The sequence below is a fragment of the Acyrthosiphon pisum genome, chromosome A2 (assembly GCF_005508785.2).
Source record: "Acyrthosiphon pisum isolate AL4f chromosome A2, pea_aphid_22Mar2018_4r6ur, whole genome shotgun sequence".
In the NCBI taxonomy this organism is placed as follows: Eukaryota; Metazoa; Arthropoda; class Insecta; order Hemiptera; family Aphididae; genus Acyrthosiphon; species Acyrthosiphon pisum.
This window is the reverse complement of record NC_042495.1, coordinates 64301984-64326547: the sequence shown is the minus strand read 5'-3', so window position 1 is coordinate 64326547 and position 24564 is coordinate 64301984. Positions and strand designations below refer to the sequence as shown.

At 29.6% G+C, this 24564-nt stretch overlaps 1 protein-coding gene across 3 annotated transcripts in view; it reads right to left on the bottom strand.

Annotated features, from left to right (window-relative positions):
• Positions 1-24564, bottom strand: part of LOC100575761 — a 34617-nt gene that overhangs the window by 7626 nt on the left and 2427 nt on the right. Inside the window, exons 2-3 of one of the 3 annotated variants that reach the window (XM_029490113.1) lie at positions 4822-4874; positions 4230-4526 (exon numbers count right to left, since the gene is read on the bottom strand). In XM_029490113.1, coding sequence (XP_029345973.1) covers positions 4230-4516 — 287 coding nt within the window. In that variant the 5' untranslated portion in view covers positions 4517-4526; positions 4822-4874. The remainder of the gene's footprint in view (positions 1-4229; positions 4527-4821; positions 4875-24564) is intronic. The other 2 variants (XM_029490112.1, XM_029490114.1) reach the window with 2 other exon arrangements.

Below are 24564 nucleotides of genomic sequence, written 5' to 3'. Positions count from 1 at the left end.
AAAGTTTGAGAATAAAATATTAAAAAACAGAGATCGATGCGGGCTGTAGAATTATCCCTTCTAGCAATTAAAAAAAAAAATTATGAAATTTGGTTAATTCTACAAGGCGGTATCGTTATTCCCGCAGAGTGTATTTTTGAGAACAAAATGGCATCGGCACCGGGCGTCTTAAGTTTAAATGTATGTTATGAATAAATATATACATTATCAGTGTAACTCAGTTACCGAAAAAGCTAATTTGAATGTTAGTAATCACGATCACTCCCATAATAAATTACTACAAATAGGAAAATAGTACTGAAATAGAAAAAGGCCTATAATATTGGCTAACCTTAATAACTACCGGTTTCCGCTCACAGTCCTTTATTTTAATTTCATTGCATAGTTCAGCTATATTTTTCAAGTAAGTAGGTAATTAAAAATGTTATGGTTTACCTATGCTATACCATTATAGTTTTCAGATACAATATTGAACATGAAAAATATTTTTAAGTATTTGATATAAGTAAGTATTTATTACCTATTTTATTATTTCATTAAAATATAAAATATTTATAAATAGTTTTATTATTTTGATCGTATATACTATATTTACTGCTAGAATAATATTGAAACTGTCATTTAAATTAAATTATATGTGGCTTAGATAATCTCTAGCTTTATACCATTGTTAGTCAATAGTTCAATATAATTAAACAAGTTATTGATATGACGTACGTATAAATAATTTATTTTTTAAGAGGACCAACCATAGTTCAATGTGTCATAAAAAAAAAAATTTATATCCTATAATAATAGCTCACAGTATTGTGGACTATATTGTGATAAAAGTATTTTTGTTTGTGTCAATATTTTAAATAAACTTGAAATTTTTTCCATGTGTGATAATTTCAAGGCTAGGTACTTGTCTAAACGTAATTCTAACGCTCAAATATATATTTTAAAAGTGTATTTCGACAATAGTATATTTATATATTCTATAGGTAAGTAATGAACTAATAAGTAAACAACTACTTAATTTTATATTAATCGTAAGACTATTGATTATTGGTCTAACCAATTTATATTTTATCTTTCAAATTTAAAATAAAATTTTGTTGCCGGTTACATAGATCCCTCAAACTATAATGTACTATTAAAATAAAACATAATATGAAATGCATTATGTGTAAGCCTATACTGTATATATTATTATACCTATCGGATACTTAAAATAATATAATACACACCACATGATAGGACCGAATAATAAAGAAAAACTTGTAGAAGATGGTTCGTATAGAAGTTAAATTTATTATTATTTGTAGACTGTATTCATATTATGAATCGTCAATTTTATTAACACACCGCGTTTATAGTTCGCACGAAACGTTTCAGAAAAATATGATTTTTTTTTTGTATCGTTTTACAAACGTCAAAGTACCTACAACCACCAGTTAAGATAATGAAATTAATTAATTAATATTATGTTAGTATTCTATCAAGGAAATAGGAATCCCTTGTGTAACACTGATGTCATTTTTGTCTAAAGTTACGCGTTGAAAAATATTATGAAACTTAATATATTATATCAATATGCGATCTCAGGTGTAGGTACAACTACAGTGGATGACACATCCGGAATGTATACCTTCCATTACGTACCAAGATATCCATGATATCCGATAACTGTATGGAATATAGATTAATGCCATATAGATGAACAACTATAAAATTAAAAATCCTCAATAAAATGACATTAATCGGATTATAGATGTGAGCGGGAAGCAACACTTTTACGAACTGTACAGCCATAAGCTATAGTCAGCAACTACGCTTACACATTTATAATTATAATTAAATAGCATTTTAATTCAAATTTTTACGGTCAAACTTAAAATATGCATTTTATAGACTTGTAGTAACAAAATATATAATATAGACATAGTCTTTTAAAAATATTTCAATTTCAATTAATGGATCAATTTTACGTAAAAGTTAAAAAAAATGATTATGATTTTATGCAAATTACTTAGGTATATAGCATATTATATTATAAATTCATGTATGAGTGTGAAAAATTGATTTTATTAAAATTATACAATTTACTAGTTCTTCCATAGAAAAAAAATAATTGTAAAGCATATGTATATGTATTAGATATATAAACTCAGTAAATAGAATTAGTAGTCTTGAATATAAATTATAAAGAAATATTTAAGTTAAATTGGACGGTAACAAATGAGCGAATTACCTATATCTAATAATGTATTATTATATTGTACTTGGATAGAAACGAATAACATATTATATGAAACATAAGCTATAGGTAGGTACTACTTATATTATACACAATAAATTATAATGTTTTGAATTGGATCTGCAGTTCTGCACGTTGTAGGTAGTATTCATTCCATCGAAACACGTGGCTATATAGCATTACTTGATGACCATGTCACGCTGGTCATGCATCCTGACGAAGTAGTAGTTCATAAACAGGTAATTGATAACACACTATATCACGAATTTTGTAATAAAAAATGAATAGAAATATAGGTAATGCCATTGAATTCGATTTAGGTGACCCAGACTGAATGATATTACAATAACAGTGAACTAGAAAATATAATATAATGTAATTACACACAAATTCTTTTGATTGTAATTTATCGTATTTTATTACGAATTGTATTCATCGACTTCACTAAGTGAAAATATAAATATAAATCTTTATGTTTTTATTAAATCACTGAAATAATAAATAAATTTGTTTAAACTAGTTCATTAATAAATATATTTTGCAAACGGTGGTGTTATTTGGACTGCGCAAGGTATATACATTCACTTTTATCCAATATTTTAATATAATTTGGCCCACTTCTTAAATTGGTTTGTCTGAAAAATGGATAAATTCTATACAGGGTTAGTGCGACCTGTATAAAAATACGCGTATCAAATAAAAATGAAATGACGCCACTGTTAACGAAGCCTGCGAATATCGATTAGTTGGAAACTTGGAACAACTGAACTATTATTCACAGCACATTATACACAGATATTACAGAATACATGTACAGATATCCAAATCCAATTTAAATAATTAAATTGTTTAAGCAGATATCAACGCGACAGCCCGCTGTTTGTCTGTTTGTACTCTCTCGTTGACTCACGTGCAATATTGCAAACTTGAGTTCAACAGATTCAAATTCGTGTTGTTAACTTTAATAATATTAAAATCAATTATCAAATAAACCAAACCTATTAAGCCTTTTTTGAGCTATTATCAAAACTTAAATATGAAAATATTATCTTGGGCATTTCATAGGTTTTTATTGATCTTTTGATTTCAAAGTGAGTTATAATAGTTAATGTAATATAATATAATTGAATAGTACCTACTCACTACTCATGTATAAATGGCTTTAAAATTAAAATAACAATAAAATCCAAATAAATGCATAAAATAATATTTTTACTTTTAAGTATTATGTTCAATTTTTATAATATTAAAGCTAGCGAAATTGGTCCTGCTGAACGCACATTTTACTATGTTGCGCGTAGTGAGAGACAGAGAAAACTTCTATAAGTAGTGAGCTGACGTCCTTTTAAAGGACACGGTATATTATAAGATTTTTTAATCTATATATATTTATAATAAAACACTCAAGTTCTCTATACTTAGAAGTAAATGTTGATTTTGGCGATGATGGTAGAAAATCAATAAAAAAAACAACGGGGTACTGGAAAGAAGAAAACGCGATTGTGCAACAAATGTTCTCTCCGTTTAATATTACCTATTTTTTTTTCTCTAATGTACTTATAAAATGGCTATAACCGCGTAAATAAAATTATAAAAATTGTTTATTGATTTTACTTCATTAATGGAATATAATGGTGTATATCAAAATAAAGTGGATGGTTTGAACTTTATAGTTTTTTAACGATGAATATTAATGACATCTGGGTTTTAAGAGGTTTTTTTTTTAATTTTTTCAGATATTAGCTTTTTTATTCATGCAATTTTTGTGCTGGAAAATCGCACTTTAAAACCGAAACTGTAAATAATTTATCCTCTATTCCTCTAACGTTTCTTTGAAATTTGAATGAACGAACAAACGAAGACCGGTCATTGATGTATAATAAATAACAATATTACCATAGCTCTATCGTCTATCGAGAACGATCTGAATGTCAACTCTGTATTTTTATACCTATATATAATATTGTGTATGTTTGACAAAAAAACTCACTTGTTATCGTCGTTGTCGTTGTTGTTGTCGTCATGGTCGTTGAAGGTAACCGGTAGCTGATGTGCGTTGCCAATTGACATAGTCGACATCCTAGCCAGGTTCAGATAGAGCAGCAACAAGTTGGCGGCCAAGAAAGCCGTGTGCACATCGTTAGGCAGAGGAGGCGGGGAATATTCGGCGAACAGCGAAGGTTCAAAATGGTCTTCTGCTTCATCTCCTTGAAACTGGTCAACATCACTATCACAGCCACCGCCGGTATCGTCAAACGCCGAAGACAACCCCCGCATTCTGTAACTACTATAAAATAAAAAAGTTAAAAAAAATTGATGAACTTAAATGTGCATATCTAAGCTGCTACAAAAATGCAGACATATTTTTGACTGATGTCTCATGTCTGTCGAACCCTTAGCAAAATATCTAATAAAGGTTATTTGGCGTTATAATTGTAAACATAAGGTAAAACAATGTTACATAAACACATCGAAAAATATTGAATATACTAAAATAAACTCGTGAAATAAACGATGCATATTTAAATTATGATCAAACAATTTGTGAATAACAAATATACGTAATAATTCGCCTTTCCTACCATATAACACGATCCCTGGTGATTTTTCCAACTATTCAGGGTCAAATATGAGTCTGAAACATTTAGAATAGGTAGTTAAAATTATATTTAAACATAGTAACTTACTCTTTTGAAATTTTTAAAAAAAAATTACAACTCGACTACTGCAAGCACAAAATATAGATGCATAAAAAACTAATTGTAGTAGTCGGTTTTACTTGTACAATTTAAGGATTTAATCATTAATTATTCATTATTATTAATAATTTTATTTTATTATATTATATTAGTTTTAGAATTAATGTATTATTTAACTGATTTTTATAATCTTTTTTTTTTGATTGTGCTAAGTACTTCAAATAACTTTTTATACAAATCAAAAAATCAACATGTTGAGTGGGTCTCATTATCAGTAATTAAAAATGGATGGTATGTGGGGGGAGGTCGAAATAGAATGAACGGAAACGTCCTCGTTAAAAAGTGGTGCACTTTATTATATATTTATATTATTATTGACCAAAATTGACTGGAACTATAATCAAACCGGGAAACAAATATGTAATTTGTTTAAACAAAACACCTCAATATGCCTCAATGTTATGATAAGCATATTCAATGACCATAGTCTGAACTAAAGGGGGGGGGGGCTTGGGTAGGCTTGCCCACCCAGTTTTTCTTTTCTATTTATTTTAATTATAGATTTATACTTTCTTTTAATGATTATATTTTCTAACTTTGTATAGCTTTAAATTTGTAAGATGGAGACAACACATGCGGGTTTACGTCCTCCTAACTTGTATGTGTCCGTCCGTTCGATTTCATATTTTTGTATTAGGTAGGTATACCATATACCTAGGTCCAATAAACAAAATTATTCATATTTCACCTTAAACATTGCTGAAAGGAAAACAAATGGTTGCCAGCCATTTGAAAAATTTTGTAAAAATATTAACTTTTAGGGTTTGTACTGCTGATACAATTTTAGCCCCCCCCCCACCCCAGAAAAATGTCAGTAGTTACGCCTATGTCACCGACCTCCACATCACACACACATATATATATATATATATATATACTTACCAACGAGAATGCAACTAGCTTTGTTATATAACAAAATTTATAAAATAATAAGTAAATAGCTATTACCAGCTAACTAAAGTAAATACTAAATACCCTATCGTATTTGCGTCATGAGTATTACAATAAGTATCTAATTATATGCCAAGCGATTTTTCCTCGTATCAACACTTGGGATCTGAAAGCTATAAGCCGCTGTGGTTTATGATTTTCATATGCTTAGTCTTACACCTATAAGAACATTACACCTATATAGCTAGTATGGTAAATGACGTACAAGCATATCGTCATTTTGTTCAAACATACCTTTGTTCTACGAGTTTACGTTTTTATTTTATTGTTTTTTCTACACTTGAAGATCTATATTTATAAACCTGCAGCAATAATTTATTAATTTTATCTTCTAAACCCCATTAGTTTACGTATGAGTATATTATCGCGACTCCCATGATACTTATCATACATTCCTTATAAAACATAATATATTATTTATTTTCTCTTCAAGTGTTTCCTTTCATTAAAATCAAACTTTTGAAGTAGGTGAACAATTTATCATCATGACTACAATAACTTAGTATTAATAAGTGCTACATTTCGTAGCTAATTTTATTTGTTCTTTAAATATAACATGTGGACATGTGGTACCTAATAAAAATATATTTTTACATTTTTACACAAAAAAAATTTACAAATACAAGAAAATGAACCTCACTAATATTAATGTGATTTCCAGTAAATGACTGAACTGAACGTTAAAGCGAGAGTACTTCGGATATAATGTACGTTATTTAGTTGTGAAACGTATAGTCACGCATATTATGGTATGGAATTTTAGTTTACGGGCATAAAATATCTTTATAAAAAACTGTCGGGCCTATGCCCCCCTCCCCTAATTGTGCCTATGTTTACGAGACCCGCTGCAATAGGTACTTATGGTTATCACTTATAAATGTATATAAAACATTTTATTTGAATAATTTCAAATGTAAATCACCAGATAACTCACTTATCATGGTTCGCACAATAGACAATAGTTGTAGTGGAACGGCGCACACTCATGCATTTGTAAGGAAGTCGGTTTTATGTGTTTAATGAATGCATATTGACATATTGTCTGTATAATAGGTACTTATGTGTGCCTAATATAATAACTCAATTCGATGGGTTCTATGTTGCATTATAAATCCTATAACATAGGATATGCGTAATTATTTATCAAGAATTATAGTAGACATATATCTCAGGGAAATAACATTTTGGGCAGCTTTGTGTGTTGCAACTTTCCGTAACACCATTGCATGTATTAAGTATTAAAATAAATTATATATTTCATATTAAACAGATAGTCGACTCCCAAATCAAGAAGTTATAATTTTCATAATACAGCATAATACTAAATTGGTTCTGTTAGAATTTTATGTCACCAGATTTTATTGCAAAGACCGCATATAGTTCTACTCTGAATCGGTTTTCGACGACGAAGCTGAACACCGTGCATTATTAAGTGTAGGTACTTATTTAAATTCGTTGAAAAATAAATCATACCGTAACATTTGAACAAATACACACGAATCAGTGCAAGCATCGGAACATTTTCTCATGGTCACCCTGAAACATTGAACTCGGTCGTACCCCTTGTTATATTATATTATTAATACCAAGCAGACGACGACGGAAAATTTAGGAAAATCTCAACGCCGATGCGCGAGCGGTCACGGTGGATACGTGTATAACACGATAAATAAACGCTGCAGTATTTTCGATCGCCAAAATCCATGTAACCACTACATTCATCAATACTATAATATATATTATATAGGTATTCGCCTATGTGCGCGTACGGTCATGGTAATTTACACGGTGAATTATTTATGGCGACTGTGCCCTACCCGATTAAGTATTTAGGACCGGTTCGTTCCTCCGCGTGTCTGTTATATGCTGCACGTTACATTATTATTATACTCCCGCCGGATAAATGAGTCATTGCCGTGGTTCCGAAGTGTTGCACGGTAGACGCGGACAGGCGATAAAATTCTGCTTCCATCGCGGCGTGACGTCTCGAAAACTGCAGACGACATTTTATTTACAAATGTGCAGTTTGTGTGTGTGTGTGTCTTGTCCTCTGTTCGCGTCCTAATATTATTCAATTCGCCGGTTACACGGTGCATACTAATAATATAATATTATTCACGCAATTCAAGACATGACTTACCCAGAGATTCTAAGTTGTGTGGAGTGGGTGGTCAGGTTAATGAAATAAATTCCAAATAACATATAGATTACTTGAAAAAATAAAAAAAGTTTGTTCTAATAGACATGTTGATAGTCTTTCTATTTTCTAAGTTATAATATTGTATTATAAAGTGTCAAAAAAACGCACAATAAAAACTTAATAAAATCCTAAAGCGGTAATTACTAACTATACATAATGTACATACCTACCTACATAACTGTATAAGATTATATTTGCATGTTTTTTTCATACTTGAATCATAATATGATGTTATTTATTTTATTTTAAAACAAAACGGGCCCTAAGTACAGATCAAAATATGCATATTTACAAGAAAAATATGAACTCTAAACAATATTTAAATAATTTTAACAGAACGAAAATGGTGGGTCCTCATTAGTAGTACACATCATCCTGAACATTAGTCTAGGTATTACGAAATAATTGTTGGTGCAAATGGGTAAAAAGAAAAGGTGAGTTGTTTGTGAATGGAAGCTAGGGATTTTGAAATTAAGTTGACTTAGTAATACCTACAAAAAAAAAAAAAACTGAGGAATTATACTGATTTCAAAAAATTATTATTTTTAATTTCTGTAAATGTTTTTCACGGTGATGATTATGAAATGAAGGAATTGTGACAATTGTATTTAGTTTTTAAGATATGCTTACAATTTATGTAATGTCATTTGTTGAGGTACCTATTATTTTATGTTATTTAAAGGTCTCCCAGGTAAAAGTAAAATAAATCGTTTTGTAAAATACAATTATCAACTAGGTATAGTTAATTAAATGAAAAAAAAAATTAAAACTTCTGCACTCACTGAAAAATGCATTTCAAAATGTAAGAAAAAAATCCATTTAATAAAAAAAACCAAAAATATGATTGAATATAATATTTATCGCCAATTGGCTAGGCTAGGCATTAACGAGTTAAAAAGTTAAAGTTAAGTTAAGATGTTTAGTTACTTTTAAATAAGTTACATAAAGTTACTAGGTTTTTTAAATGTTATGCATTAACATATGACTATTTCAAACGCATAATATATTATAAAATATTTTCATAATAAAATTTAAAATGTTGGTTGAAATACGTCAACATATTTTGAAGAAAACAATTTAATAATTTTTTTTTAAATGTATTTTTGGTAAGTATTGTTCGATTAATTAAATACATATTACATATACGTATAGTAGGTACGCTTTAGACCAGCTAGGTACACTGCTACAGCAATAGGTGAATACTATACAGCTTCAGTTCTACAATGAATATATTTGATGTGCATAGTTTTTTAGTGCCACCATTTTTTAAAATTTGTTAATGCATACAGCACGTCAGGCATCATAAATCATAATTCATAATATAGTCATATGTCACATTAAGCATTCTTTAGTGGATATTTAGCTGGTATTCAATACATAATATATATCCGGGCCTCATGGTCTATAATAATAACACTATATTTGTATTATTTATTTGGTAGGTAGCTTTGAAGAGGGAGGAATTCCGAATTTCCCTCCTTGTCCAGTGAATACGTGAGGCACACCTTTCTCGACACACCCGTGCCATGCCAACATCAACGGTTTGCAACAAAAGTCCCACACTCACACCAATGTGTATGGTTTGTATATTATACGGTATGCTTATATGTTACACAATATTTGTGTGAAATTTTTATTATAGGTACGCACAACGCACACTGTACAGTTAAATGTTTCGGACTCAAACACTTTTCATAAAAAATTAAGAAATAAAAAACAAATTACAATAACTGTCTGTAAAATATTATTATATTATAATATATTATAGGTAGTGTCGATTTTTCGGTACAGTTAAGACGGAGTACCTATTATTATTAAATAATATTATCATATAGTATACGTATATAATATTATCATGTCGTAGTATACGTGTCATCACACGCCCACGCACGAGTGCTTTTTTCGTTTTATTTTTTATCTTTTAATGCGCTGGCCGTGTACATGCATAATGCGTATAAGGTGTATATTACAATTTGTATAATTTGATAAGAGTTTAAGTATAGGTGAAGTATTTAGGCGTTGAATATTTATGTAGGTACTATAATGTGGAGTCGGTAGTTTAATTCGACTATACGAATCCTGGGCGGATTATGTATCATGTATCTATATAATTTCAAGTAGAAACAATTTGTGTTGTTTTATATGGTGAGTCCACAGGACAACATAACTGAACTCACAGCTACATTCAGTCTGTTTACAGGGTGCATGAAGTAATTCGTATTATTTTGTTTGCGTTGTATCTGAGAAAATTAAATCTGAACGGATTTTGAACCCGTATAACATTATATATAAAATTCTGTATTATAGGCTCTAGTGTTATAAATTATAATGATATCGCGTAAGCCCACATTACATAACGCACGTGTGGCTGCACATCATAATATTTTGTAATAACTAAATAACCTTAAAAAAAACTTAATTGTTTAAAATACACATATTATGTGGCCTGCGTATTTGTATTTCATTTATATATTTTAATATTAAAATATATAATATACACAACACACATATTGTATTGGTTAACATAAAGTCACTCTCTACATACGGTCACCACCGCAACTATTATAGTTGTTACAATACAAATATCTTTTTGACTATGTAAAATAATTTCAGCACCTACCATGAACAAAAAAAACGACAAAATCAATCGCATAAAGACGATATTTTAACAGTCATACGACAAATAAAATATATAAATTTAAATTGATATCCGTGCTAGTAAACATCATATAATATCTGTGTAAAAACTGTTACGGCCTTATGCACCGTGATCTAATTCATATATATATGTATATTTTTAGGTAGATACGTTATTGGTTTACAAAAAACCTCGAAGACGTATAAGATCTTCCCGGGACTGAGGAGGATACATCTAGCTTGTCTATATAATAGTCCTATACTCCTATACCCATGAAGTACGCAATTCACGTATACACCGGACATATGGCGTGACCAGATAAGTACGACTACAATAATTAATACTCAACCGTTCTTTCATACGGTTACTGTACCTATTGGCTATTATACGAAAATTAAATACCATATATGCAATAAATTCCTATCTTGTTATATCCCTCAGGTTTCAATAAGTATAGACATTTTACAAAAACAAAATTTCTTATTCAAACATAATTTAACAACAAAAAGAATATATTCTTGCATATTTGTAATTTTAAAACGTTATACGCAGGCCAAAAGTCTGACGTTTTGATTTAAAATAAAACAAGATAACTACCTATATATGTCTAAGGGTTAAACATCAAATATTGCACTCACTCAAAACGTAAAGGATCAAATTAAATAACGATAATTTGTTCGTTCTTTAATATTATAATATCCTATAATATAATAAAACCGTATACTAGCTATTATCATATGATTCGCATACTTAATAATATATAAACGGCTGGTGTCAAACAAGTTAATATATTATCGATTATTGCATCCACCCAGTTATATTATTATATAATATAAAAAAATAATAATATTAAGTATTTAAGTATAGCAGACTTCTTAACACTCAGTTTAATGTTCAATTATATATATATATAATACACTTGATGAAGTAAAGGGCGTGGAATTACCATTTCATTGTTAGCAGAACATTTCAAAACACATCCAACAATGTTCAAATAGACTTGTTGGATGTGTTTTGAAATTGTCTGCTATAACAATGTAATGCCAACTCCACGCCCTCGATGAACTGCAGTACACCTTCATCGATATAGAGTTTAGAATTTCATATAATGATTTTGTAAAATGTTAGATGCACAATAATTGTTTATATGAGCTGTGAAGGAAAACTGTATTTTTGTTTATAAAATATATTTACGCTGTACAGTGATTAGTAACTGAGATACCTACGTTTTATTTTGCAGATAATAGTCCCTGACTCATGAGTGTAAATATTTACGATAATTTCGTTATTAATTTTGTAGGTTAATAGATATTAAGTATCCTTTACATGGTTATAAGTTTATGACCCTATCTGTAAAGTTTTAAATTTATCCAGTTTTGCTAAACGGAGACAGAATGCGGGTATAATATGGTATATCATTTTATTCACATATTACTAAACGTTTATCTAACTCAATTGATCGTCTATAGAATTCTTTTACAAATTCATTTTAAATTCCACCTTGTCATACTATTACACTCATCCCTTATTTATCCCACTATTCTCATATAATTATCTATTAAACCTCCCTTTCAGTCGTGTTATGGTTTCTTGCTAATAAAAACCCCACCTTTAATTTTCTACAATCGTTATCGGTCATCAACAGAAGCTACTGAGATTCTACCGGGATTTGTATTGTTGTTTATTCTACAGATATTATTGTAAATATAAAATTAACCAATAGACTATGACTCCTATATGTTTTGGGGCATCGTATATTTGTTATAAAATAAAATATAAGAACTTAAATTGACTTCTTATATCATATGAAATAGGGCTAGAAATACAAATCAAAATTATTAATTTTTAAGTCTTACCCACATAATATGTTGAATATTTGAATTTGTACTGTAAATATGATAGAAAAGGTCGACTTTTTTAGTTTTTATTAATGAGGATGTTGAAAGGCCACCATTGGGTCAACTCATGTTTTTTTACTCTTAGCATATTATATGCTTATTGTGTCAACTGAAACATATTGTATAATATTAGGTAATTATTTTAAAAATAATAATAATAATAATGACGATTGCAAAATCTTTGTAACATGAGAAATTATTTATTTCTCAGAAATATGATATTTCAAATTTTTGAATCTTGGAATCATTGGAATCACAACATTATCTTGATATAAGAGAATAAATATGTGATTTAAAATAAAACAATCAGAATATATGCCTTGAAATAATAGGGAACAACTAGGGAATAATAAACTTCATATTTATAAGTAAATTATAAATTAATAAATTACTAACTAATTATAAATTATAAATTATAATTTTAATAATGATAATAATTATTATTTACTTATGAAAAAAATGTCCATGATCAATAATATCAAGAGTCAAAATGCAATATATTTATAGAGCAATATTATAATATTCTTTGTTTAATTACCATTTTTTTCTCATATTGTACGAATGGATTACTTACATTTTTTAGCATTAAAAATCTTATAGATAATAATATTTGATAAAGATTAATAATAAATTATTATTGGCAATATAATTTTGTAACAATTTTTATTGAAGCTGTAACAAGCTTCCGCTCTTGCAGACCATCTTAACGTGTCGGATAGACGTTTAACGCTAAGATTATCTGACTGAGGAAACACATTTTTTAAGTTCCAACAATGCGTTGAGGTAGAAAATATTTTATATAATTTTTAAAAGAATAAAAGTGATATACTATATTAGATATATTTAAACAAATTTAATTTAATCAAATTTTTTAAAAGCCTCAAATATATAGTTACTCAAAATTTTGCCGCCCAGAGCTATTTCATTGGTTAGCCCTAGGGTAAATACCTTCTTAATAATAACGTTGTGTTATAATAGTTTATTATACCTACATTGACTACATTAATATAACTACTTATTTATATACGGATTTTTTTAAAGAAAGTTGTGCGTCGTGATTTACATATTCAAATACGTTTACTTAAATATTGTTTTTAGATTCTAAGCGGAGCAATGAATAAATAAAATTAATCTTATATTGAAGTTTTATTTTTAAATTGTATATTGTGTCTGTGTACCTTTTTATAATATTTAAAGAGATTTGAAATGAGAACATTTTTTAGTATTTTTCAATTTATGTATAGTTAAATTGTTGTTTGCTAGGTAATAAAAAGCTTTGAAATGTAATACAATAGGACCCTCATAAGTTGTGCTTACAACAATTAAAAATTATCAAAAATACAATATATAGGTACCAACTTACAATTTAATTTTTTTTATAATCATTTAAATTTAAATTATTAATAAAATTCGTTATAATCACGATAATGTGCAAACTATTTTGTAGTTAAAGATGTTTAGTATTTAAAATTTTAATAACTTAAGCGTGAACATTTAATACAAGGTATCCCTCATAAGTTTAACTGCAATAAGCTATAGAGAACTGACAGCAACCTGAAAATACATAATAGATATGTATAATTTTTGTTATAAATATTAGATATCGATGATGTTTAAATTTCAAGGAGTTTGAATATTCAACCAAAAACAACGAATATAGTTAATTTTTTTAGTTCAAAAAATATTATTTTGAGGGACTTGAACATTTCCTCCAATGCGTTATTACCTACTTATTAATATTCACATAGACACAATAGACTAAAGGATACATAGACACATATAGACACAATGACATTTTTATTATGTTTCGATTAATTTATTACAGACCTATACATTAGTATACAATTTATACGTATACATTTTCCGTACTGCCCAAAACTAAAATTTAACCAAGCCAAAATAAATACAAAATGTTCTAATTTTGTGGTTTTATACAATAACGAATTATTTAAAATTTTATTTTACTAATACAATCTATATTAATAAATACAATAAGTAAATTTGATAATGGAAAAAAAATTACAAGAGGAACGCGATAAGAGGAAATATCCAGTGATATGCAGGTACCTATATTATAATATTATTTAAATTTTTTTCACATAAATTTAAAATTAGGTTTGAATAATAGTTATAACTATATAAGTGCCGGGACAATTTTCTTTTTAGTCGACCTAGTTGTTTTGGGAAGGCCTTGGGAGGATAAATTAGATATGAGAGGATTTGAATGGTTAAGTAGTTTGTTGTAGAATCGTTTATAGAGTTAAGATGCTTGATTGGGGATGGTCGCCATTATGTTGAGGTCATAGCGTGGTGGTTAGGGTTCGATTACTAACATACCAAGCGGCATTGGTATTTTGAGTGATATTGATTGGAAGGATTGAATAATTGCTATGTTATTGTTTTGGATGATCCCCAAAATTGGATTCCATAGGAGACCAAGGGGAGGATGAATTGTCTGTATAGGTACTAATATATTATTTATTTTTGCAGTGATAGCTTGGATTTTAGTAAAGGACGTAATTGATGAAGTCTATTCCTTTTTATTTTAATGTGTTTTTCCCAAGTGAGTCATGTATCTAGATGCATCCCCTTATTTACACTTATCAAAAAATACTTATTGTTTAAATTTTAAATAGATTTTAGTTTATTAATTACGAACATTATGAAATTATATACAATCAAAAAATCACCATTTATCCTAATACAAAGACTAAACCCCAAACATTAAATACTCAACACAAATAATGTATTAATAATAAATAAGCTATAACTATAGTTTGATTATATTGTAATGCCTATTGTTATATTCAAAGAATTATTCAACACGTCATCTTTTTAAACAACATCTGGTTTTAAGGAATAAAGAAATAATATAAGATTATGGATCACAATATCACAATACATATACAAGTCATTATATTATATGCTATGTTTTGAATTCGTTTATGCTTTATGTTTATTCTACGAGTCAGCAACGGAGCTGACTTTCTTAAATCCAAAAAGTACAATACATTATACATAGGTATACTAAAAAATAATAATATAAGTACTTATAAGGTACATCATTTTTATTGTATGTGGATTGTTCACTTTGACATGCTTATACTAATAAACTATACATTATTGTACTTTAAATAAATGCATTTATGATTTATAATAAAATATATACGTATTCCATCAGAACTTTTGTATATCACGAACAATTATTTACAGTTTTATCAATATTATTAATGTCGTGCGATTAAAGTATTAAAACTTACGGTAAATTACTAAATTATATTTTACTGAAATGTAATAATAAGTTAAAGGAACTTAATTGGCAGTATTACTTCGCTGCATGCCCAGTCTGGCCCAGATAGGCCCGGCGAATTACCGAGCTGAACTCGGTGGGCCGAATAAAATTTATACCGACTAGTAATATATGACCAAAAATATTCGAATACCCCGAACTCTGAACAATGAAAATTAATATGAAATAAATAAATAGTAATAAATATTAAGTCTTATTGGAACCGTCTTATCAAGACCGGTTAACATCCTAAAACTCGATGGACTGACACCTATAGCAGCCTATCGGGTGTGTTACATCTTACATGGTTATTATGTCTATTATTCTATTCACTATAAGCTATTTTTAATACACACTACTACACCAGACTTGGCAGAATTACAAAAACTTGAAGAAAGATTAATCCTTAATATTATGAGATCTCCTATATTATTTGACATCTTGGGCATCAACAATAATTACTGAGATCTGATCTAAAAAATAATGCAAAGTATATTATAAAGTACAGACTTAATACCATCATCTTAATACTTTTAATTCTCAACAATTTTCAGGTTTTATGTTAGTTTTTATTTTAGGTTTAGTTGCTTCTGCTCGCCAACGAGTAATTATATTTATTTTAGCGTTTCGATGATGTAAAACTGCGGGTGCTTATACTACCTATAGTCAATAAATTAATATTAATATTTAATAATACACGCTAATATTATACACGCTGTCCGGTCGTTCCTCGGGAAACGTTTGCAGTGAATCATGGTGACTCAATCGTGTTAAGGAACTACTAATGGGGTCATTCGCAATACGTAGGTACACAGCGCTCGAATACGTATTATTATTACATCCCAGTACAGTTATAACTTATAACCGACAACCTTGCTCAATGCCACGGGACATGAGTATTACGGTATGAATAAAAATTTATAACGCCTTATACTCGGTCTTCCCCTCAAAAAATGCAAAAATATTATAATTTATTTAATTTTTTACGTATCACGATTATTATTATTATATTGTGATTTCTGTTATGCGAATGTGTGGATTTATGTCTGTACCTCTGTATAACATTTGCGTGCATAAATAATATATATGTATGTACACTGAAATAATATAATATACACCGAGTAAGTGCTATTCGTCTCCACACACGAACGCGCACTTTCTCACGGATTTCCTTAATTTCCTTCGTGCTCCATTGTTCGTACGTCGGCGACGATGGCGGAGACTAGGTCACACGCGTTATACAAAAAAAAAAAAAATTAAGAAAAAGATCTGACGACAAACAAAAAGAATATAATATTATAGTATATGTGTAATGTACATATATTTATACATATATACATATATGGAGGAGGAGGAAAAAATAACCACGTATTGTTTCCACGTTATTTTTTTTGGTTATAACTGTAATCACGAGAATCGTTATAGTTTTGTACGACCTCGGTGACGCGACTTGGCTGCGAAGGGAAAAACGGCAACAAGTATATCAAGTAATCGGGTCAAGGGTTTGATTTTTTTTTGCGAAACTACAGGTCGAAGGACCTGCACAAAACGTGCATTTGAGAAAGAAACGATTTTCACGTACTCTGCGTTCGTGCATAATGACCGGTCACTATATTATACAGCACAAGTCATCTGTAGATCCTGTATAATGCTTACCACGATTACAAAATATTTAATACGGACAACATAATTATTGACAAGTTAATCGTCTACAATTATTATTATTAATATTATTATTGTTAATAATTTTGAATGGTAATAAAAAACTTCTCGTCAAATTGGTTACCTACTTATTAGTTTTTGGAAATCATTGAGCACAACGATAAAGTGACGTTGGACGAATTATCTGAATGAAAAAAAAAAATAGATTTGATTTACGTACAATTCTATAAACGTGTTATAATTATTTATATATTACATTAAGACATTAAGTCTATTTAAAGGAATTTAAGTTATTTACTTTCACAATACCTACCTAATGAGTGTTCATAACGACATAACTCAATATTGTTTGGGCGCTTAACTTTTTTGAGAGTAAAAATATATACAATTATATATATTATAAAAACTTGCTTTAGGCCGATTTTAATTTACGACTTGAAACGATAATTATTTACTTAGGTAATAATTTTCAATGCAATATTAAAAGCATTAGCAAATAATTTAGATTTTTCACTAATCTTAGCATATAGCCTACCACACAATTTAAAAACGTATTTAGATAAAACTTATAAATACATTAAACAAAAAGTACAGGTGACAAAAAATACATTTAGCACCCTTTGTTTCAATATCAAATGTTATACTATGGATTTCTAATGTGTTTGACCTCGACATGTTTTTAATTCATAAGCCTCGCCAAAAGGTTAATTTTTTAACGGATATTTGTAATATTTTTCCATTAACTCTGTCATCTTATGGCGATTAAAATCTAGAAAACATACAACAATCAATCAAACCGACCGGTTTAAAATTAAAATACATACTATAATACACTGCAAAATTATTTTCTCGCATGGACCTACATACACAACACAAGCCGCTTGCGTGCATGTAGATTGTCATTCACTAACGCCGTATTATGGTTCCGTTAATGATCGCCTTAAAATAATTATGTTTTGAATCTATGATGATAAAAAAAAAACTCTAGACTAATTATTTTATATAGAATGTAACTCAAATGTATTCAACGTCTCAATTAAACAACCACTTATTTTATATTTACTTGAAAAATATATACTATTTACTTTATTCAAAATCTCGTCATAAAAGTTATTCAAGCGTCTTAAAATAGTATTATTAAATTGGTACACGTCATAAATTAAAAAATATAATATTCATTTTCATAAAAATACGCCAATCATACTAACCTATATTTTATTTCACAAAGTTATTTATTTTATTTTCTTACTAAATTGAACGACAAAAAAATGAATAAATTAACATTCCAAAATAATTGTTTCGAAAAATGACCCTAGCTAATATCTTTTATATGGCCTTTTTTTTCGAGTTAATCGAAGGACGGAGGTCTTTTGTATCTTATATCTCTGAATATCTTAAATCTTAAACGATTTACCTCTACAAATTAATTAAGCTCTGAGGGATATACTTTAACAATGTTCATTACCGATATTATAGTTTATAAGTTATACGTTATAACTTACAACTATAGTACATAGGTAATCATATACGTTTAGGTTAAGTTTTGAAATTTCTACATCTAGGAACAGATAAGGTAAACTTTTACGATAATTATAATGATTTTTTGAACTGCAGATGAAAAAATATTTGACCAATTTTAGTTCATTAAGCTCGATGAAGAAATACAATATTCTGTATTCAATATTAAATCTATATTGGGGTTCGCCCTTTAAAGTATTTAAATAACAATCAAAATATCAACTAAATTGTATATTTTTTTGTAGATTATTGAGAATTGTATGGAACACGTATTAATATATAGGGTTAACTATTTATTGCTTTTTTTCTAAGACGCTCGTTTAAAATATTTACATCTTTACTAGAGGTCTTGTGGACTGAGGTTGCTAGTATTTAAATCTTCTTAATATTATAAATGCGAAAGTCTGTTACTTTGTTGCTCTTTCTCATAAAAACTACTGAATGGATTTTAATGAAACTTTACAATAATATAGCTTATACATCAGAATAAGACATAGGCTACAAATCATCCCCATAGGTCCTACCAGGGTATGTGCTCAAACAGGGAATTATATATTTACGGTGGAAATTTTTGTTTATAAAAAGTCGCCATGGGTTTTAATAATAAATTATTGGTTGCCGTGAAAAAAAAAAATTAATCAATCACGGATTTTGTTTTATATTTTCTATTTTGTTTTCTTTCTGTGGTTTGAAAGTATAGCATTTAAGAATTATGCCACGAAAGCGTAAGTCTAATCTTTCAAGAAGCTCTAATAGAGCACGAAATATAAAAGTTGCTAGATTAAACGAGACGTTTCCACAAGCCGAACTGAGAAGGCTAGAACAGGTAGATCGTGAGTCAACTTATAGGGCTGAGGAGTCTGAAGCTAGGCGGATTCAAAAGGTGAATTACATTTTGTATAAAAGAGCTACAGAAACAGTTCATCTCTCGGGAAGAAAATGTTACATTTTTCAAACGCGGCTTAAAAATTATTTATGTGATAAATTTAAACGACATAATGTAAGTTAATTTATACGTAACGATAAGAAACAATGCGCAGACGAAGGATGCATCGTTACTATTCGGAGGAAAACGTATAGTAATTAGTTATACAAAATAAAACATAATATTATAGTTGACACTTTCAATGGGCAACGTAGTGCACGGGATCAGCTAGTATTAAATACTAGTATTAAATTTTAATAGTATGAATGTTAATCGTTATACCTTATAATAAAATTGAACAGATGTTAAAATATTTGTGGTTGTGTAGATTGTAGGCATCTATCAATGGTTTGGAATATTTTTTAAAACTGCCGATATCCCATATTATAGGGGTTATACTGAACTTTGTGTGTACCTGGTCTACCGCTAGATAGCGCTAGTTATACCAACAATTAATATTGGGTAAACGAAATCGATGGCGTGTATCGTGCTGCTCATAGGACCTTAACGTCACGCGTGTATGCGGTATAATACCTGTAGAAATATTAACAGCCAACAGAAAAATGATCATATTACAAATTATTATTAAATTAATAATTTATTATGTATATGTAATTATTTGTTTATGATCTGTTTACTACTGTACTTGCAGTTTCAGTTGCAGTTCGCGTTATGAAGAAACGAAGAACACGTAGGTAGGTATACAACGTATTAGATATATCTCTAGTACAACGCAGCTCTGTTTATAGACTGTAGCTCATACAATATTGAACGGATACGTGTTATATTTGAATATGTTTTGCAAAATATAATTTCAGACTGCTTCGGATCAAAGCATAAACACATTTCAGTTGGGTGTTTCAAGATGTAACCCGATGTAGGTGTGTATGAAACGCACTAGGACGAGATATGTATTGTTTAGTCGTTGGTGTAATTATTTTGGTGTGTTTGTATGTGTGTATGTGTGTATGTATGTTGTATGTATGTATATATGTGTGCAGCTAATCAGGAAACTAATAACTATATAGGTTACCTATCCTATGCTTAAAGATAACATGAAAATAATGCAGTACCTATATAATAATATGACTAAAATTAGTAACTATATTAACTATATACAACTTAAGTTTTACCCGAATAGTTGTGCTTCACCAGTTCACCTGACACCTTTTATAATTACAATAATGCAGCCATGTACAGGTAATTATATTGTAGTGTGCAAACGTCTATAGTCAGATAAGGCTGCGTAGCCATACCTAATTTAATACACTTGATACTAAATTACTAAGTTTCATACCAAGAACCAGTGAATAATTTATAATATTCAATACGTATGCATTATGCACATCCTACCTTGCAGACGAACAGTTCAAGTAATCCAGTGGAAACGCCGAAACGGATGGTGCGCTCACGCTTCTCGTCACTCTTCACTCGTCGGGCTGGAGTTAGTCAAAACCTGTTTCACCGCTGCTATACAACATTATATTATATAAATTGCATATTATAATAATAATACATTAATACGAAATCCAGAACGGCGAAGTAATATATATCCAAAGATGTGCGGCCGGAATTACATCGCACTGCACAACGCTACACTTTTACGAATACGTATTCGAGATCGCGAAAAACGAAAACGATTCGGTCGAAAATTGTATGATGGAGACGAAAACGACCATTTCATAAGACCTTTTAAAGCCAGATTCACAGCTACGTTGTGTGTCGTGTCGATCAAATCGTATTATGATTTACCTAATACCTAAAGTTACTTTTATTGTTATCATAATATTATTATAATAACCAAGTTGCAACCGAGTATACCAATAATTGATTACCACTCAACTTTTAAACCAATATGGTTACTAGTTATAACCATATAGTTACCACCCAATCTCATGACACGAAACACGACGGTGCAATGAATCTGGCTTTACGGATTGAAAATATCACGATTACACCGATAAAAATGTTGACGTCAACTTTCTGCGTCTGATCTCGAATTCCATGTACCGAGGATCTATAAGCCCCTCGGACCGCGGATATTGTCTACTCGAGGAGTGCCCATAAATAAGGCGGGTTTCCACTATACACTTTCACGTGTACAGGTGCCTTATAACGACATAACCGTTTTCTCCGCATTCGTCAATCATTCACTATTATAATATTTTATTCACAGAAATTGCGACAGTTGTATTAGCTTTTGTACAACACTTACTTAGAATAAAAGTTATCAGTTAGAAGAGTCAGAAAGATGTTGCAAAAATTATGCGAAGTTAGCTACAAAAATATTTTTAATAGTTGTTTTTTAAGGGAAGGGCTAGGGAAACTTGTATAAAGCCCCAACAGGCAACATTTGTTTTCGAATTCCATTGAAAATAAATTCGTAGGAACAAATTCTTATAAATTCCATATAGGTACTTAATATTTTAAAAGTAAATGTGAATTATTCCAAGTGTTTGGGAATAGGAATATAGAATAATGTACCTACGTACGTATTTGGAATAAAATCACTACAAAATGTCGTTCTGTTGGTAGTGCAAAACAGAAAGATCTACAGGCTAAAATAAAGTCCAAGAAAATTTGAAAGTGCTCTAACATTGTACAAAAAGCGAGCTCAACCTTTTTTCTCAGAAGAAAATTCACTAACGTTAAGTTGTGCTTTTGGTCATTTACCAATCACTTTGTTGGATATTTTTCATATCTGTCTGTTATAGTTGTGCTGCTAACCGTAATGAAGTTGACTTATTTTCAGTTTGACACGCAGACATGTGCGATAAGAACGCTAACGACGACTGCGTTTTCTTCAAACTGACTCATATAGACAATGAATATTATCGCGTTTACCCGCTTACGAGTGTACGGTTTACAATGCGGACCACGGAATCACAATACCTAACTGAATTTATACAGCAGTTGAGATGACCACCGGATCATTATTAGAAGGTAGTTCGTAGGTTAGGTACATGAATCACGTCACTCGCGAACGTATAGCGAACCATATTTTTGGTTAGTCAGTCTTGAAGGATATAACAGTGCTCGTCGACCGTTTTATCCGTGACCATCATTTGCCGTTCGATGTTCGATCGATCTCAGTTTACGCGTCACTGTTCACGAGTGCGTAAAGTGTTGTGCAGTACGATTAGATCTCAGGGAAATGATTCTTATATATGTATATTTACTAGCCTCATTACTTCCAGTCCGACCATAATCCACAAGCGTCCCACTTTTCTCGAGAATTTTCCGATTTTTCTTGCGTCAGGATAAATGCACGTCAGTTACACTATTTACCAGTCTCACCATGCAGTATATTATTCACAAGTTCCTCGTATTGAAAACTAACCTATTTAAATATTATTCTAGTTGCACGTTCTAAAAAATTGCCTTAACACAAATCGCCCTCTAATATATTATATTGTCTTTGGACTATCTACATTCTACATATTATTATAAAAATAATAAATGAGTTTTCTTATTAACCTCAGAAGCTATATTGGTCTGATTTCAATAAAAAGTAAAATAAATGTTTTTATTGATTTCAATAGATAGTATTTTAGCTTAATTTTAACCTCTATTTAGGTTGCTTTTTGATGACTCCAGGGGCGGGTTTATGGGGGGGAGTAACAGAGCGGCCACCCTCCCCCTATGGACTTTTTCTAAATGATTTAATTACATTCAAGTCTTTATTGTAATTTATATACCTATCACTCATAAATATTAATACTCGCCTCCTCCCCTTAAACAAGCTTCAGGTCCACCTAGGATGATTCATACATGGAATTCGTTTTGGTTTACGAAAATTGAATATTTTGTTGTTTACATAATATAGGGTTCCCATTGGTTTCAAAAATAAATGTTTAAAATAAATTGGTATGGGCCCGTCATGCGTTGCTATAGATCTTTTTTAAAGAAAAGGAATTAATATTTAATTAATGTTTGTTATTCAAATGTACAATTAAGGAAATGTCCTAAATACAACCTTACCAATTTTGATCAATATCAGAGATTTTTCTTAAATATATCAGGGATTAGTTCATAGGCGCAAATTGAGGGGGGCTTGGGGGGGCATAGAGCAGTCGATTAATGTGAACATTACAAAAAATACAAATCCTTAAATGGGGCGTTAAATTTCCTTAAAAGTTAAAGTTTTATGTGCGTCGTACTTTTTTTTAAGTTGACAAAAATATTTCGACCGTAAATACTATAATGTCCTTTTCTTTTATACTTGATAGTTTTATACGTCTTCAGTGTTGGTTTATTGGATTTCTGTAGACTGTGAATTGTATAACAATAATTATTGAACACATATTATAAATGTATAGACAAGGATTGTAGATATTGCAGGTGGTATATGCATAATGTAACGTTGTTATCTCGAATAACTCTTAACGGACGTATATATGCAATTGTATGACATGTATGACAGCTGTAGTGGTGCGTAATTAGGAATTTGTTTCTGTAAACCTCATATTATGTATATATGTCATA